This window comes from Octopus sinensis, linkage group LG6 (genome assembly GCF_006345805.1).
Source record: "Octopus sinensis linkage group LG6, ASM634580v1, whole genome shotgun sequence".
Taxonomy (NCBI): Eukaryota; Metazoa; Mollusca; class Cephalopoda; order Octopoda; family Octopodidae; genus Octopus; species Octopus sinensis.
In genome coordinates this window covers 45824831-45840547 of record NC_043002.1, presented here as the reverse complement: position 1 = coordinate 45840547, position 15717 = coordinate 45824831, and the positions used below count along the sequence as shown (strand labels likewise).

Below are 15717 nucleotides of genomic sequence, written 5' to 3'. Positions count from 1 at the left end.
AACTGGAGGAGAAGTTTCAGGTGTGGAAACAAGGATTAGAATCGAAGGGCCTCAGAGTCAATCTAGCTAAAACCAAAGTCGTAATCAGTAGGAAGGTAGACAAATCACAAACACCTTCAGGTAGATGGCCCTGCTCGATCTGTAGAAAAGGTGTAGGTAGAAACTCTATAAGATGCACCAAGTGTAAGCTATGGACACATAAGAGATGCAGCAATGTCAAAGGAAGGCTAACTAGGAAGATGGTTTTTGTATGTGGCAGATGCTCAGGAACAATAAACACTGAAAATGCTCTGAGACCAACTTCCGTCACTTTCCAGGGAGAAAAACTAGAAATAGTTGATAGTTTCCGTTACCTAGGTGACCAAGTCAGCAGCGGGGGCGGGTGTGCTGAAAGTGTAACTGCTAGAGTAAGAATAGCTTGGGCAAAGTTCAGAGAGCTCTTACCTCTGCTGGTGACAAAAGGCCTCTCGCACAGAGTGAAAGGCAAACTGTATGATGCGTGTGTACGAACAGCCATGCTACATGGCAGTGAAACATGGGCCGTGACTGCTGAGGATATGCGTAAGCTCACTAGAAATGAAGCCAGTATGCTCCGATGGATGTGTAATGCCGGTACTCACACTCGGCAGAGTGTAAGTACCTTGAGAGAAAAGCTGGACCTAAGAAGCATCAGTTGTGGTGTGCAAGAGAGACGTTTGCGCTGGTATGGTCATGTGGCAAGAATGGATGAAGATAGTTGTGTGAAAAAGTGCCACACCCTAGCGGTTGAGGGAACCTGTGGAAGAGGCAGACCCAGGAAAACCTTGGACGAGGTGGTGAAGCACGACCTTCGAACTTTAGGTCTCACTGAGGAAATGACTAGAGACCGAGACCTCTGGAAGTGTGCTGTGCGCGAGAAGACCCGGCAGGACAAGTGAGTCCATAACCCGTGGCCTTCTACATGGGATGGAGCCAGCCTACGTATGCATACCTTCCCTTCTTGGGACACAAAACTCTACTTGTGAAGACATGATGAGGCAAGTGAGGATCAGAATCGAAATCGATCAATGGAAATTGCGGATGTGCTACCAGTGCCGGTGGCATGTCAAAACTCTGCTTGTGAAGACCCGTTGAGGCAAGTGACGATCAGAATCGAAATCGATCAATGGAAATTGCAGATGTGTTACCAGTGCCGGTGGCATGTAAGAGAACTTTCCGTTTCGCGACCGTTGCCAGCACCGCCCCGTTTCGTGTCCGTTGCCAGCCTCGCCTGGCCCTCGTGCCGGTGGCACATAAAAAGCATCATCCGTTTGTGGCCGTTTGCCAGCTCTGTCTGGCACCAGTGCGGGTGGCACGTAAAAAGCACCCACTACACACACGGAGTGGTTGGCGTTAGGAAGGGCATCCAGCCGTAGAAACACTGCCAGATTTGACTGGGCCTGATGAAGCCTTCTGGCTTCACAGACCCCAGTAGAACCGTCCAACCCATGCTAGCATGGAAAACGGACGCTAAACGATGATGATGATGATGATATATATATAATTAATTAATTCATTGATTTGGTAGATTGCTAACAGCATGACTAAAACTTTAAATCTTCTGTCACTTATGGTGTCACTGAATAACATATAAATCCATTTTGCATTATTGATAAAAATCCCTCTTTCTCTCTCTTGCTTCACAGTTGTCAGAAGCATAATGAGTAATAAAAACAATTACTCTTATTAAAAAGACACCCCTAACCCATGCTACCATGCAAAAACTTAACATAAAGATGTAGTAGATGTATGACATTGATTTCCTTGGAGCAGTTTCAATTTTTGTAGGGGAGAGGTATTAATTGATGGAACTGACCATAATATGTTAGCGGTATTGAAATTATTATGGAAAATCATTTTTCTTTCTAATAATTACATTGAGAAGTTATGGAAAATAGGAATCTGCTGCTACAGTTTACTTTCTGATCAATCCTGATCAAATGATCTCTGGTCAGTCCTAGTCAAAGGCATACTAAATGATTTTTTTTTTACTGATATGCAGTTTTTATTCGACTATTTTATCCAAATTCAATCTTACAATTGCCTTTTCTATTTCACATAATTATTTTTAGTGCACCACAGCTGGCCTAACCTAGATTGCATGGCTAAATGTATTAAAATATGTAACTTTTACAATATACTTTGGTGTCAAGAAGAGAATTCAACCATAGGACCATGCCAAAATTGAGACATTTTACTCAAGATGTGGTCCTTAACCCGTCTAGGAGGATTGTGACTTCAATAAGGACTCACTGAGATCTTGTCAAATTATCCAAACTGTGCCATTGTGGAAAGAGGATGTAAAATATTCATGATGATGTTGATGAGGATACATTAAAAAGAAATATAATTTAAAAATGTAAAACAGTGAGGGAAAGATGGAGGGGAAGAAATAGTTTTAAATGTTATTTTTTAAAAATTAAGAACATGCTATTATATTTAATCTATATTATATAAACGTAATATCTAATATTTCCATACAAAATAAAATAAGTTTAAGGATTGTGCTTTTCATATTTCCTAAGTTTATAAAGTAAATACCAACTAATGATATATTGGAACTAATCTATATAATGATATCTGTCTTGATAGATTAGATAAATAAATAATTATTACGGAGATGTACTTGCATAGCAAGTGACCTGATCTGAGATCATGTGCTGGAACGAAAACAATTGCTGTGTGGAAGGTATTTATAAGCCATTTAAGAAACACACAAAACCGTTAGATTCACTTCAACATTTAAATTTAATTTGTCAAAATATTTTCATCGCTTTGAGACCACGACCTGTTCACTGACAAAATTCTGTACTGCAGCATGGAATTTTGTCAGTGAACAGGTTGTGGTCTCAAAGCGATGAAAATATTTTGACAAATTAAATTTAAATGTTGAAGTGAATCTAACGGTTTTGTGTGTTTCTTAAATGGCTTATAAACACCTTCCACGCTGCAATTGTTTGTTTAAATAATTATTGTTTTCCAAGAAATTATGACTTTTCTTAATTATAATTTTTTTAGTAATTTGAAGAGAAAGAATGTTTCTAAAGAAAAAGAAATAAAAATGTATTGTAAAAATTTATTCCATTATATATTTTATATACTGATAACACTGATTTGAAGATTTGTATCACACTTTCTGTTTACAAATCAACATAGTAAAAAAATAAATCAGAAATAATGTTGAGGAAACAAAATTTAGATTATCTAGCTTAAGTTTCTGGAAACAACAGTACAAAAGCCATGTGATGAAAAATAAATTTACATACATACATATCTAGCTAACTTTAGCATGTTGACAGTAGAATTAATTATATAGGTCTGTAGTGCAAGCACTTAACACAATACACGTTAATTCTTGATTTGGCTGACATAATAATGTTGAACAAAATTGACAGTTAAACATAGAAATAACTAATATAACCATTTTCTGAGAATCTCTGAAGATCCTGATTTAATATTTGTTAATTATTTATTTATTTTCTACAGTGTTTGCATTACACATTCCAATGTTTATTGGGTGATATTTCTCTTAATGCTGCTAATGTTTTGCTTTTTTTTTAACCTCTGTTTCAACTTAAATGTAATATTTTATTTCATTTTCTTTTTTTTTTGTTATTGACGGAAACATATGTATTATTTATGATAACTTTGGCCAGAATTTATTATTCAACAATTGGTTGTAAAGGAAAACAAATTTGACAATTGTTAACAGTATACAGTTTTATGTTTTTTTGTTCACATCCTTTCTTAGTGTTTGTTAACAATGATCTAACTTGCATTTTTACATTGTTTCTTATTTGCAATACTTGTTGAAAGGACTTCCTTGGTTTTGTTTTAAAAGGAAGTTTGGTTCATTATTTCAATATACTTTATGGAAGTCTTTCAACTAATTCTTTATAAACTAAGATTCCAGCTGTTCCTGGATCTACACATATATCACCAAGGAAGGTTTAAAAAAAAAAGAAGAAAAAATGAGAAAAGGATTTTCACAAAAAGGGAAATAAATAAAAGAAATGTTTTTGAAATTAAACTAATGAAAGCAAGACTATTGAATATTTAGATTCTCCAAAAGAACTGGAAAAATTGTCATAAAAAAATGCATCTTACCTCCCAAAGAAAGTGGGGGACAGCTTAAATATGAATGCCAAAGTAGGTAAAAAGTTATATATATATATTTATATATATATATATATATATATATATATATATATATTATATATATATATATTTATATATATATATATATATATATATATATATATATATATATATATGATTCCTAGTCATTTCAAGAATACTAGAATGATCTTTGCTCTTCTATTTTTCTATATCTGATTTGTTGACTTGATTCTTGTTAACTATTTTTCTAACTTGATATTGTTTTCAGGCTTAATTTTTTTTATTATTGTGAATTTGAACTGCTTGCTTCTACTCATTTTTTTTTTTTTAAGATAAGAATGAAATTTTTTTTTTAGTTTTACTGCATGAGGATAAACATATTTGTATTGCTGTATGATTTAAAAAAAAAAAAAACTTATTAGTCTGGAATTTTTGACTTGTTGTTTGCACCAATCTATAACACATTTTGTATTGTATGTACACCACAACTCATTTTAGTTAATATATATCAGTCAAGTCTCACCTCTACCACTTCATTTCTACTCCATGTAGCATTTTGTATGAGAGAAAAACTCTATAACTTTAATCTCAGAAGAAATGGTGTAATCTGGAGAAAAGGAATTATTTCCTCATTATTTTTATCACTTTTATCTTTCAGTCTTCTGGTGATTGTGTATTTTTGTGGTAGGAAAGATTATCACAGTTTAGAAGGTAGCAACAATGCTAGGAATAAATAAATATCAAGAGGATCTTGTTTAGAGTTCAAGAAATCTGTCTCAGTTTGTGTGTGTGTGTGTGTGTTGCAATATATATTTTGGTTCTTTATATGTTGAATGTGTTCAACATATATTCATAGTCTCATGTGCATTTTTTTGAAACCAAGTCAGTTGCTAGTGACTGACTTTTAGTTAAAGCCAGTATTGAAGGTAGATTGAGAAAATTTATCAAGAATATAATTTTAAACTATAGAGGCTAGTTTGATTTAGGTTTTTTGTTTTAGGCTTTTTTTCTTTTTTTTTAATTAAAAAAAAAATTGATGGTACTTCAAATATTCAAAGATAAATATCTCAGTGGTGGCAAAAATTTAAACATAGAATATATTCAGTATATATTTCTTTTTTGTTTAAAGAGCAAGGAATAACACAACTAATAATAATAAGAAATTAACAACAAAGTAAAAATTTATATCCTTTCACCAACATTTCATTGTACCCTTTGGTGAAAGCAGGTTGCTTTTTAATTTATAAGAATAGCTTAATTTTAAAATTCAATCTCTATTATGTGATCTTAAGAAAAGAAAATAAGAATCTAACACAATTAAAAGCTTAAAGACTAGCCATTGCTGAAGTGTGTTCCATTAATATATAGAAGTTACCTGCAATTTTCAAGAGGTGGCCAATTATAACTTTTCATGTATTATTTAAAAAAATATCTTAATATATTTTGTGAAAAATAGTGTCCTTGGTTATGTTTCTAACAAACCAACCATTCATTCAATGGCAAAATGTTTTTCAAAGAGCCAGTCATGTCAAATTCTGTGTCACACTGAGTCTACCTGAGAGCTATATTAAGGGTACGTGTGTCTGAGTGCTCAACCACTTGCATGGTTAATTTCCCGAGCAGGCTCTTCTGTTGATTGGAACAATTGGAACCCTTGTCATCGTAACCAATGGAGTGCCAATTTTTTTTTTATATGATAGAGTATGTGACGAGGAGCATCTGTACAACTTGTGCTGAACAAACACCAAAAAGCATTTTTATTTGAAAGTACCAACTTATTAATTTTCTTACCAATGTGTACATTGCCAAAAAGTACTCAGTATACACATGACAGGCCTCTGTGTATTTTTCCACATACTTTTTTTATTCATAATGCATTGATTACCCAAAAGTTATGGCTGAAGATGCATTACATGCCCAAAGTATAGTCATGTGGTTGCAAAGCAACCCAACCATTCCTAAGAATTCCAGGATATTAATTACTCCAAAATAACTGAAATATGTTTTTGGTTCTGACTGATGTTGAGAATATGAGATTTTAATTAGTAAACATAGGATGGCAAGTATGCTAAGTATTCATTAGATTTATTCACTTATATAGTAAAAAGACAAAAATATTCTTGCATTTCTTCACCAGTCTCTCTGGGGGAAAAAGAACCCTCTTTGCACACATATTCACAGTCATTTCTAAATCTTCAGGAGTGACTAGATAAGCATGCAAGTCACGAAATTCTCATACAATATCATCACAGTAGAAAGATTGCATATCTAAAATGTATATATTCACAAATAGGAGTAGCAAGCCAATTTTAAATGTAATCTGTTTATCTACTTAGAAAGCTTGATGACAGTCTCTTTTACAAGTTGAAATAGCTAACTTCAATAATACTTGTAGCATAATATGTTTTTAATATATTTTTCAACATCAAAATTCTCTTGTTTACCTAAACTTCATATTGGTTGTTATTTGAGGTCTTTTGGTTAAACAAATTCTAAATACTAAAGCTGATGCTACAAGAAAACAAGTTAGCTTTAAATTATTGAAATATCTTAAATTCAATAGTAGTTTGCTTTATATATATAAATAAATAAGGACTCATTATGCATATTATTTCCTAGTAGAATTCTTACTGAATACATCAGGCACAGTGCTTATGAGGTTTAGTTGAAGGACTACTTCATATGGTCACAAGTACAAGCTTTATTACAACCACTGTGTTTGTATATTTAGCTAAGACATAAAACTTAGTTTTCACCTTTCCACATGATTGTGAAATAGCTTCCACTTCTACTTCACAGTCATTGTCGATTGGCCATACTGTTGTAAAAATAAATTCTCCAGCAGTATGCAGATGTCTAAATTTGTAAAAATGTATATCATTTATGATAGCATATAAAAAAAAATAATTATAAATTTTAACAAAACTATCAAAAGAAACATGATCCAGTCTTTGTTTCTGTTTAGTATATAATCAAAATTTGTTCCTAAGCAATTCTTTATTCATCATATCAGTCAGCATTTCTTAAAATCAACCTCACTAATTATCTAAATATCTCATTAGCAGTATGACATTTAAAAAAAAATGAAAACTTCAAACATTCATCAAGCTTATCTTTATCTTTTTGATTTAGAGAAAACCATTATAACTATGCGATCCAGTCTATTTAGTATTGTTCATTCTATTTTTTTTTTCAAGTCTACTAAAAGGAAAGGCACTGAGCAGGTAAGGAAACTTCTTGATTGGGTCTATATCACTATCACTCTGTTCTTCTCATTTCTTCGCTCCTGTTCAATAGCTTTCTTTGAAATGACTTGCGATTTTTCTGGATGTGTGCAGCATTGCTCAAAAGTGTCTAGCTTTTGAAACAAGATGTTTTAAAGGGGTCAGCCCTTGTTGTGGTACTATAGACACTTGTTTGATAATGATGATGAGGAGGAGGATAGCAGAAGAGATAATAATAATATTTATAATTATTTATTAGTAATAATAATGAATGATATTAATTGTAGTAATATTATTATTAGTAAAAATAGTAATAATAGTTATTTTCTATAATAATAATAATAATAATAATAATAATAATAATAAAGGATTGAGGTAACTCCTCCTGAAGATATAGAGTCAAAATTAAAATGGCACTCTTCTTTTAATTTTGACTCTATATCTTCAGGAGGAGTTACCTCAACCCTTTATATATAAACCAAAAAGGAAGTAGATTGACAAATTTATTTTTTGAACCAGTTGAAGACACACAAGATGTCGAAATATCATTCACTAGATAACAATGGCACTCTTCTTTTAATTTTGATTTAATAATAATAATAATAATAATAATAATGGCAATAACACTTTATATTAGGTTTAAATCTTTGGAAAGTTCTTCATTTCATTATGAGAAAAGGTTTTTAACAAATATATTCTAATAATATTTTTCAAGTTTAATGATTTTTTTTTTCTTTTGAAGTTCAATTAGTTAAAAAAGATTTTCTTTTCTGTTGCTCAGTAGTTGTGAGATGAGAATAAAACAAGCTAAAGTGTGTGTGTGTGTGTGTGTGTGTGTGTGTGTGTGTGGTGTGTGTGTTCTGTTAAGATATCTATACCACCACATGGATTATACTCTATCTAAGGCAAAAGGAGGCATTACTTTTCAATTACTGATGTAGGTTGTTTGAATTACACATGTTGGGAGAGTAATTATTTCTATATATAAAAGCACTTCTCTACATAGTTTCCATCACATATTTATACTATCATTGAACCCATCTTTTGAATCTGTTTTGAGAAAAATCTGGGTGTACACTGTTGTACTCAGTCCTTCACAGCTGGTTTCACCTCATCTGTCTCACAAATTGTTGTCCCTGAAGACTGTCCTTCATTGAACTAAAGAGGTAAAAGTTTGAGGGAACCAAATCCAGATTATTTGGCGATGAGATACCACTGACCAACCTAGTTTTTTGTTAGCAAGTGATTCAAAAAGCTTACTATTCATGATACAACTACATTCCAGAAAATCAAGGGAAACAGTATCCTTGTTACCAAAATCTATCACCATGATTTTCTGTCCCTTAAACTCCTTAAACCTTGGAGAAGAGATGTGGTACTATTTCATAGACTTAGCTTTAATTTCCTGATTATTGAGATACACTGATGTTTCAATTCCTTAGACTAGAAAAAACAAAAAAACATTTGTTTTCAAACACTTTCAGCAGATTTCCACCCTTCTCTCCTTCATTTTGGGTATCAACTGCCAAGGTACCCACTTTGCACACACTTTCTGGTACCCAATTCTGTAGCATGTTCCATAATGATTTGTGACTGCAGTTCACTTGTGTTCATATATCGTGAGTCATTTGTCATATGAATCAATTCATCCATGTGCTGAGGATCCCTGTCAGTGGGTGTGGCTGATATTCTCCCACTGCATGGCTTGTCTTTAATACTGGTTTTCCCTTCTTTAAATTTTGTCATCCATTTGTTCACATTACTCCTGTCCCTAGTGTCATATCCACAAACAACCCATCATGTTCTGTCAGTGTTGGATAGCTTAAAACCCACCTTTTTCAAGAACTCATTGATGGCACTTTGGTTCTTCCTGAAACCCATTATTTGCCTGCAATGAAGAAGAGAAGTTACTACAAAGGAAAAGATACTCTATCAACACATGCAATTTGGATGACCTGTCTCAGTTTATAAAATGTTATGTCTCCTTTTACATTACTTTTGGTACAACCATCATAGATTATGCGTTAGATCACAAATGATTCAATTAAACTGAGCTTTTCATTTTTTTCCCTTTTCTCTGGTCTGCTGCTTGTGTTTGCTATGACTTCTATTTCTTAAATTACTTTTTTAAAAATACATTTCTCTAACATTTAGAAAATGGCTATTTTATTTATGCTCATTTATTTCAATGACTAGTAGCAAAAGTATTTATGTTAATATTTTTACACCACTGAATTACAAATACATGGTAACTTATCCTGTTATGTTTGGGTTCCAGTGTGGAAGAGGAACGAAAACAGTAATTACCATTTTTAAAAAAAGATGATCATTCTGTATTCTGTTAGCTCTGGAGAGTAGCTTCAGTATAGTTATAAAGGAAATGAATGAAAGGAAAGCAGGGATAGTTGTTGAGGTGCTAAAAAAATATTAGATCATGTTAATCATATATGTTTGTTATTCAGTTAAGTGGTGCAGGAAAGTGTTACTCTCTATGGCTGGTGTAGCACTATCGTTGTAAACAGAATCATGGGAAAAGAAGAAAGGAGTGACTGCTGTCATTTGAAACTAACAAAGCCTGTCTTGAAAGTAGCTGAGGGAGTTTTTATTAAAGTTAGTTAGGATTAGAGTTAGTCTTGACACAGTACAGTTTGACATATACCAGGACATGGAACGACAGATTCTGTATTTTTAATGAAACAAGCCATTCTACTTTGTGTAAGTTGATATACAGAAGGCTTTTAACAGGGTACTTTTCTCTGTATTTTAGTGAGTTCTAAGGAAATTAGTGTAGGATAGTGGCTTGTGAGATCTGTACAATTTATATAAAAGGATACTCTTAGGAAAGTTAGGTTTCATAAGAAGTTTAGCAAGAAATTTGACATATAAGTAGATGCCCATCAGAGTTCCATTCTCATCACTTTTAGTCATTATAATCCATAGGAAGGGTTGTTCTTGGAAACTTTTATATGTTAAGGAGCATGTTTTTGCTGCAGATTCAGTCAAAGAGTTGCGAAAAGTTCATACTGAAAGCACGATATTGAGGCCAAATACCTCAATGCCAGTGTGTCAAAAACCAAATCCAATGTTAAATGGAATTGGTCTTATTTGATTTATACAAAATGGCCTGATAAAAACTCCATACTGTGAACTCAATGAGGTACATTAAAAGTGCAATGAGGAGACAAAGAAATACAACTTCAAATGTGATAGCTGTGAAGGAGTGTTTAGAAGCAGTGGAACCCAAGAAATAAAATCAGTGGACTTATCAGATGGTTTATTAGATATATGTATTGGTTTCTGTTATCTAGGAGGCCTAACTATTGTGAGAGACGGATATAGTGTCTGTATAGTAGCTAGAGTAAGACAGAGTGCATTAAATGTAAGTAGCTGTTGCTTTTATTGGCAACAAAATGTTGTTTATGTGTGAAAGTCAGACTGTATGAAGCAGGTGTAAAAATGTGTATCTGCATGGGGAAGATTTGCAGAGGTTGGGGTAAAATGAAGGAGGTATACTCTCTTACATGTGTATTGCTTGCATGAATGCAAAGCTGAACACCTATGAAATGAGAGAGACTAAATTGTAAAGGAGAGGCAACTGTGCTGGTATTAATATTTGATATTATGAAATAGCAGTGTCTTGGACGGAAAAAAATGCCATGTTTTGTCAATAGAAGGTCCCCTGTGGAAGAGAATGTGTGGGAAGAGTAAACTCAGATTCCAGGATACCAGTCTTCACAGACAAGTTGATGAAAGACCATGATTAGCAATACACTGTTTGGCAGGCTTGTCTAAATCACATCAGCATAGAAAACTGAGCATTAAAAATTATGATGATGTAAGATATAATTTTGCTCACTAGCAGTTTTTTTTTTATTATTATTATTATTATTATCCAGATACTTTTATTTTGTTTATGTCCATTTCTGTTCTTTGTCCTGTTGAAATATTTTAATGCTGGTGGTAAAGGAGTGTGTGGTTATGTGCTTACTATATAAACTTGTTTGTGCTGTGGAATGTGGTGTTGGCATGTAGCTTCTTCTGTGTAACTTCTGTTCTGTTTTGTTCTTTATATCTACAGAATGCATCCATTTCAGTCTCTTCCTTTGTGATCAGTTATTTCTTTAGTTCAAGAGAAAGTCAGAATTATATCTCTTCATTTTCACATTCAGCTATATGTGTTCCAGTTGAGTAAACTTACACCTTTTACCTCTTTTCAGGAGCATAATGTATTTTTCACTAAACATGACAGTAAACATTTCTAAATACTTAACTTTTAATGACATGCTATTCTAATGGATGGACAATCTATATTTTAAAGCATTTTGCTGGCAGCAAAGTTCACTAAATTTGTAGTCAACTCCATATTATTATTGCTATTGAGTGAGAGAGCAGCGCATGCCATCAAAGTGACACTGGGGTCAAATATATGAAGCCCATATACTCATATATACTCATCATGATCACCCATCTGATAAGAGTACACCAGGCACATGCATGACATGATGATTTCATATCAAGATAAGCAATGCATGACCTTGCAGGTGGGGCCCAGTTAGGATTTTTTTCAGGTCGAGTAGCCCATCCCACTCAAAAGGTCCCTGAATAAGGGTTGTTTAAGGATGTTGAATGAAACGTCCATGTTTCCAAGGGTGAATTATTCAAACCCCAAAGAATTCCTCTTGACACATGGCTATCATGCTCCCCTACTACTTCTGATCACGACCAAAGATGCACATATTGTCAGCCACCAAGCGACATGCTCAACTGGTTATGGTCAAACAACTGTTAAACAAATCTGTGGTACTGAGCAGAATATTTGATGTAGCAAGACGTAAAACATGTACATGATAACTCTTCCAATCAGCTGAGATCAGAAGCCATGAGAGCCACTACCTGGTATTGCATCAGAGCATTTATTATTTTTATTATTATTGAGTAGGAGAGCAGTGCATGCCATCAAAGTGACACTGGGGTAAAATATATTAAGCCCAGCATACCCATCATGACTACCCGTCTGATACGGATACCCTAGGCACATGCATCACAACCATATGTGCATAACATGGTGATCTCATATCAAGATAAACAGCACATGACCTTGCAGGTGGGGCCCAGTTAGAATTTTCTTCTGGTCGAGTAACCCATCCCGCTCATGATCAGAGATGTACATATCATCAGCCACTAAGGGACATGCTCAACTGATTACGGTCAAACAATTGACAAGCAAATCTGTGGTATTGAGCAGAATATTTGCTGTAGCCCATCTTTTATACCAAGACTATTAATATTATTATCATCATTATTATCATTATTATTATTATTATTATTATTATTATTATTATTATTGTTATTATTATTATTTAGGTGGTGAGCTGGCAGAATTATTAGTGCATCAGAAAAATGCTTAATAACATTTCTCCTAGCTCTTTTATGTTCTGAGTTCAAGCGTTGCTGAGGTTGACATTACCTTTAATCCGTTCAAAGTTGATAAAATAAGTACCAGTCAAGCTTCTCACCAAACCTAACTGGGATTGATGCAATCAACCTCCCTTCCCATTAAAACTATTGAGTTTATGCCAAAATTTGAAAGAATTATAGTAATTATCATTTGAAAAGGTGGTGAACTAGCAGAATTATTAGCATGTCAGGAAAAATACTTTGCAGCATTTCTTCTGGTTCTTTATGTTTTGAGTTCAAATCCTGCTGGCGTCTACTTTGCCTTTCATCCTTTCATGATTGATAAAAAAAATACCAATTGAGCAAATGGGTCAATGTAATCAACTTCTCCCTCCCTTCGAATTTCCCAGCCTTGTGCAAGAATTAGAAAAAAAATTATTATTATTATTTTTTGTGCCAGTCCCAACAATATATGACTATACTCCAACTGAATAAACATTCACAATGTATAAATATTTGTCGTTAACAACAATGTATGCTCAAAGTAATTTTCATTTCTATCTAAAACTGTAAAGTTATGTGTTTGATGGGAGTTATAGATAATTTCCTATTTGTCATAAATGACATGTTTATTGGTAATTAACTGTGACTTTTTGAGAAATCCTAAGTTTGTCCATTAGGATTTAACAGAAAAGACTTGATGATTCAGTAAAATAGTTTGATTAGGATGCATTTTCATATTTTTTCACAGGTGTATACTCAGAATTGGTCCTTTCACACTAACCATTTTCCCAACCTTTTAACAAATTTTTCAACCCACCTTTTAACAAATTTGCTAGAAGGCAACACCCTCACTTCCTTTCTCAAGTGAATCTTGAAAAAGTTGATGAGGTCTTGACCAAAGACGAAAGTGCCTGTCTTTAGCCCTTTCAAATATGTCCACCCCACTACCTCTTTTGCTACAGCCACCAGACAAATAAAAATTGCCTGCCCCTCCCGGTTAAAGGAGGGCAGTGGGGTAATCTTCACTATGGATTCAGCTTATAGCAGGATCCATCCTGCATGTGACAGCAGCTGTTCGACATAAACTCACAAGTCAGTAAAGCTTGGGTGCTGGACGAGAGCATACAGAATGGTTTTGCCGCTCTGTGGGCACCTTGGGCAGGCTCAGCTGACAGCACTTCCATGTCTGTAAAGTTTATCCTTGGTAGCACTACTAGGCGAGGGATTCCTGGAAATTCTCCTTAGGCCCCAGTCCAAAAGTCCTCCAGAACAGACCAGTCAGTTGATTTTGTTGACACCCTGAGTATCCCTGAGAACATCATCACACTTTTCCTCCACTAACCCTCTATAGAACACTATAATAAGGTGAGCTGGCAGAATCATTAGTACACCGGCTGGAATATTTAGCAGTATCTTGTCTGCCGTTATGTTCTGGGTTCAAATTCTGCTGGGGTCAACTTTGACTTTCATCCTTTTGTAGTCAGTTAAATAAGTACCAGTGAGACACTAGAGTTGATGTAACTGACTTACCCCTCCCCCCAAATTTCAGGCCTTTAGTAGAAAGGATTATTATTATTATTGTTGTTGTTATTACCAAAACCAATAGTGCTGATTTAAAAATTTAATGTTGCACTGTTCCAGACTGTAAACTAAGTGTTTTATAATGTATTCTGACTTTAAAACCTTCCCAGTTTAATGTATTTTAGCTCCCTTATACGAGTAAACAAATAGTAAATATAATTGGGATACTTCAATTGCGAGAGAGAGAGAGAGAGAGAGAAAAGGAGTTCATCCTAATTAAACTAAATTACTGAATCATCAAGTCTTTTCTGATAAAACCGAGGTCAATAAATAGAAAAATTTAGGTCTTTCCAAAAAGTGTTCGTTAATTACCAATAAAAATGTCATTCATGGCAAATAATCATTCAACTATTTTGAGCATGTGTTCTGCTATTACCCCACACTTTATACATATATATATATATATATATATATATATATATATATATATATCATTTTATTAAAAGAGCTGCTAATAGTTTCATGCTTTTATGATACTTTAACTAGGCCTATTTATAAAATACGCCATGTATCTCCAAGCTATCTTTCACTTAAAGTATCCTAAAAACATGAAACCATTAGTAGCTCTTTTAGTATATGTATTTAATTGATATCTATCTCTCACTGGATAGAGTACTTTTTTTTTTGTTGATTCTACTTCTACCTATATTGCATCTATAAACTACATATATATATATATATATATAGGGAGAATTCATGAAAAAAACAAAAGACGAAGACAGGTGGTGTAGAAAACAAACAGATGTATTAATATAACGCTCGGGAATTGAAAAAGTCTTTTACGTTTCGAACCGACACTCTTCCACAGAAATAAGCAAGGAGAGAAAAAAAATGTGTGTAGTGGCTACCGATCTATCATATAAAATATATGTGTGTGTTGTGAATTTCCTTTTGGGTAGTGTGTAAATCTTAAATGGTTGGGACTGTCACTATCAATAATAATCCTTTCTACTATAGGCACAAGGCTTGAAATTTTGGGGAAGGGAGCAAGTCAATTACATCAACCCCAGTGTGTGACTGGTAATTATTTCATCATACCCAAATGGATGAAAAGTAAAGTTAACCTCAGCAGAACAACAATAATAATAATAATAATAATAATCCTTTCTACTGAAGGCACAAAGCCTGAAATTTGGTGGAACGAGGCTAGTTGATTACATTAACTTCTAGTGCTTGACTGGTACTTATTTTATCAACCCAGAAAGGCAAAGTTGACCTCAATGAGATTTGAACTCAGAACATAAAGACAGATGAAATGCCTCCAAGCATGTTACTCAGTGTGCTAACGATTCTGCTACTCACTGCCTTAATAATAATAATAATCCTTTCTACTACAAGGCCTGAAGTTTTTTGGCAGGAGGGGAGTAATCAATTA

At 33.7% G+C, this 15717-nt stretch overlaps 1 protein-coding gene across 3 annotated transcripts in view; it reads left to right on the top strand.

The window, feature by feature from the left end:
- The window catches only part of LOC115213026 (WD repeat-containing protein 7-like), a 117814-nt gene that overhangs the window by 62095 nt on the left and 40002 nt on the right, over positions 1 to 15717 (top strand). For 2 of the 3 annotated variants that reach the window (XM_029781929.2, XM_029781926.2), the window contains one exon: positions 7335 to 7361. The exons of the other annotated variant lie outside the window; for it this stretch is intronic. In XM_029781929.2, coding sequence (XP_029637789.1) covers positions 7335 to 7361 — 27 coding nt within the window. The remainder of the gene's footprint in view (positions 1 to 7334; positions 7362 to 15717) is intronic. 3 annotated transcript variants of the gene reach the window in all.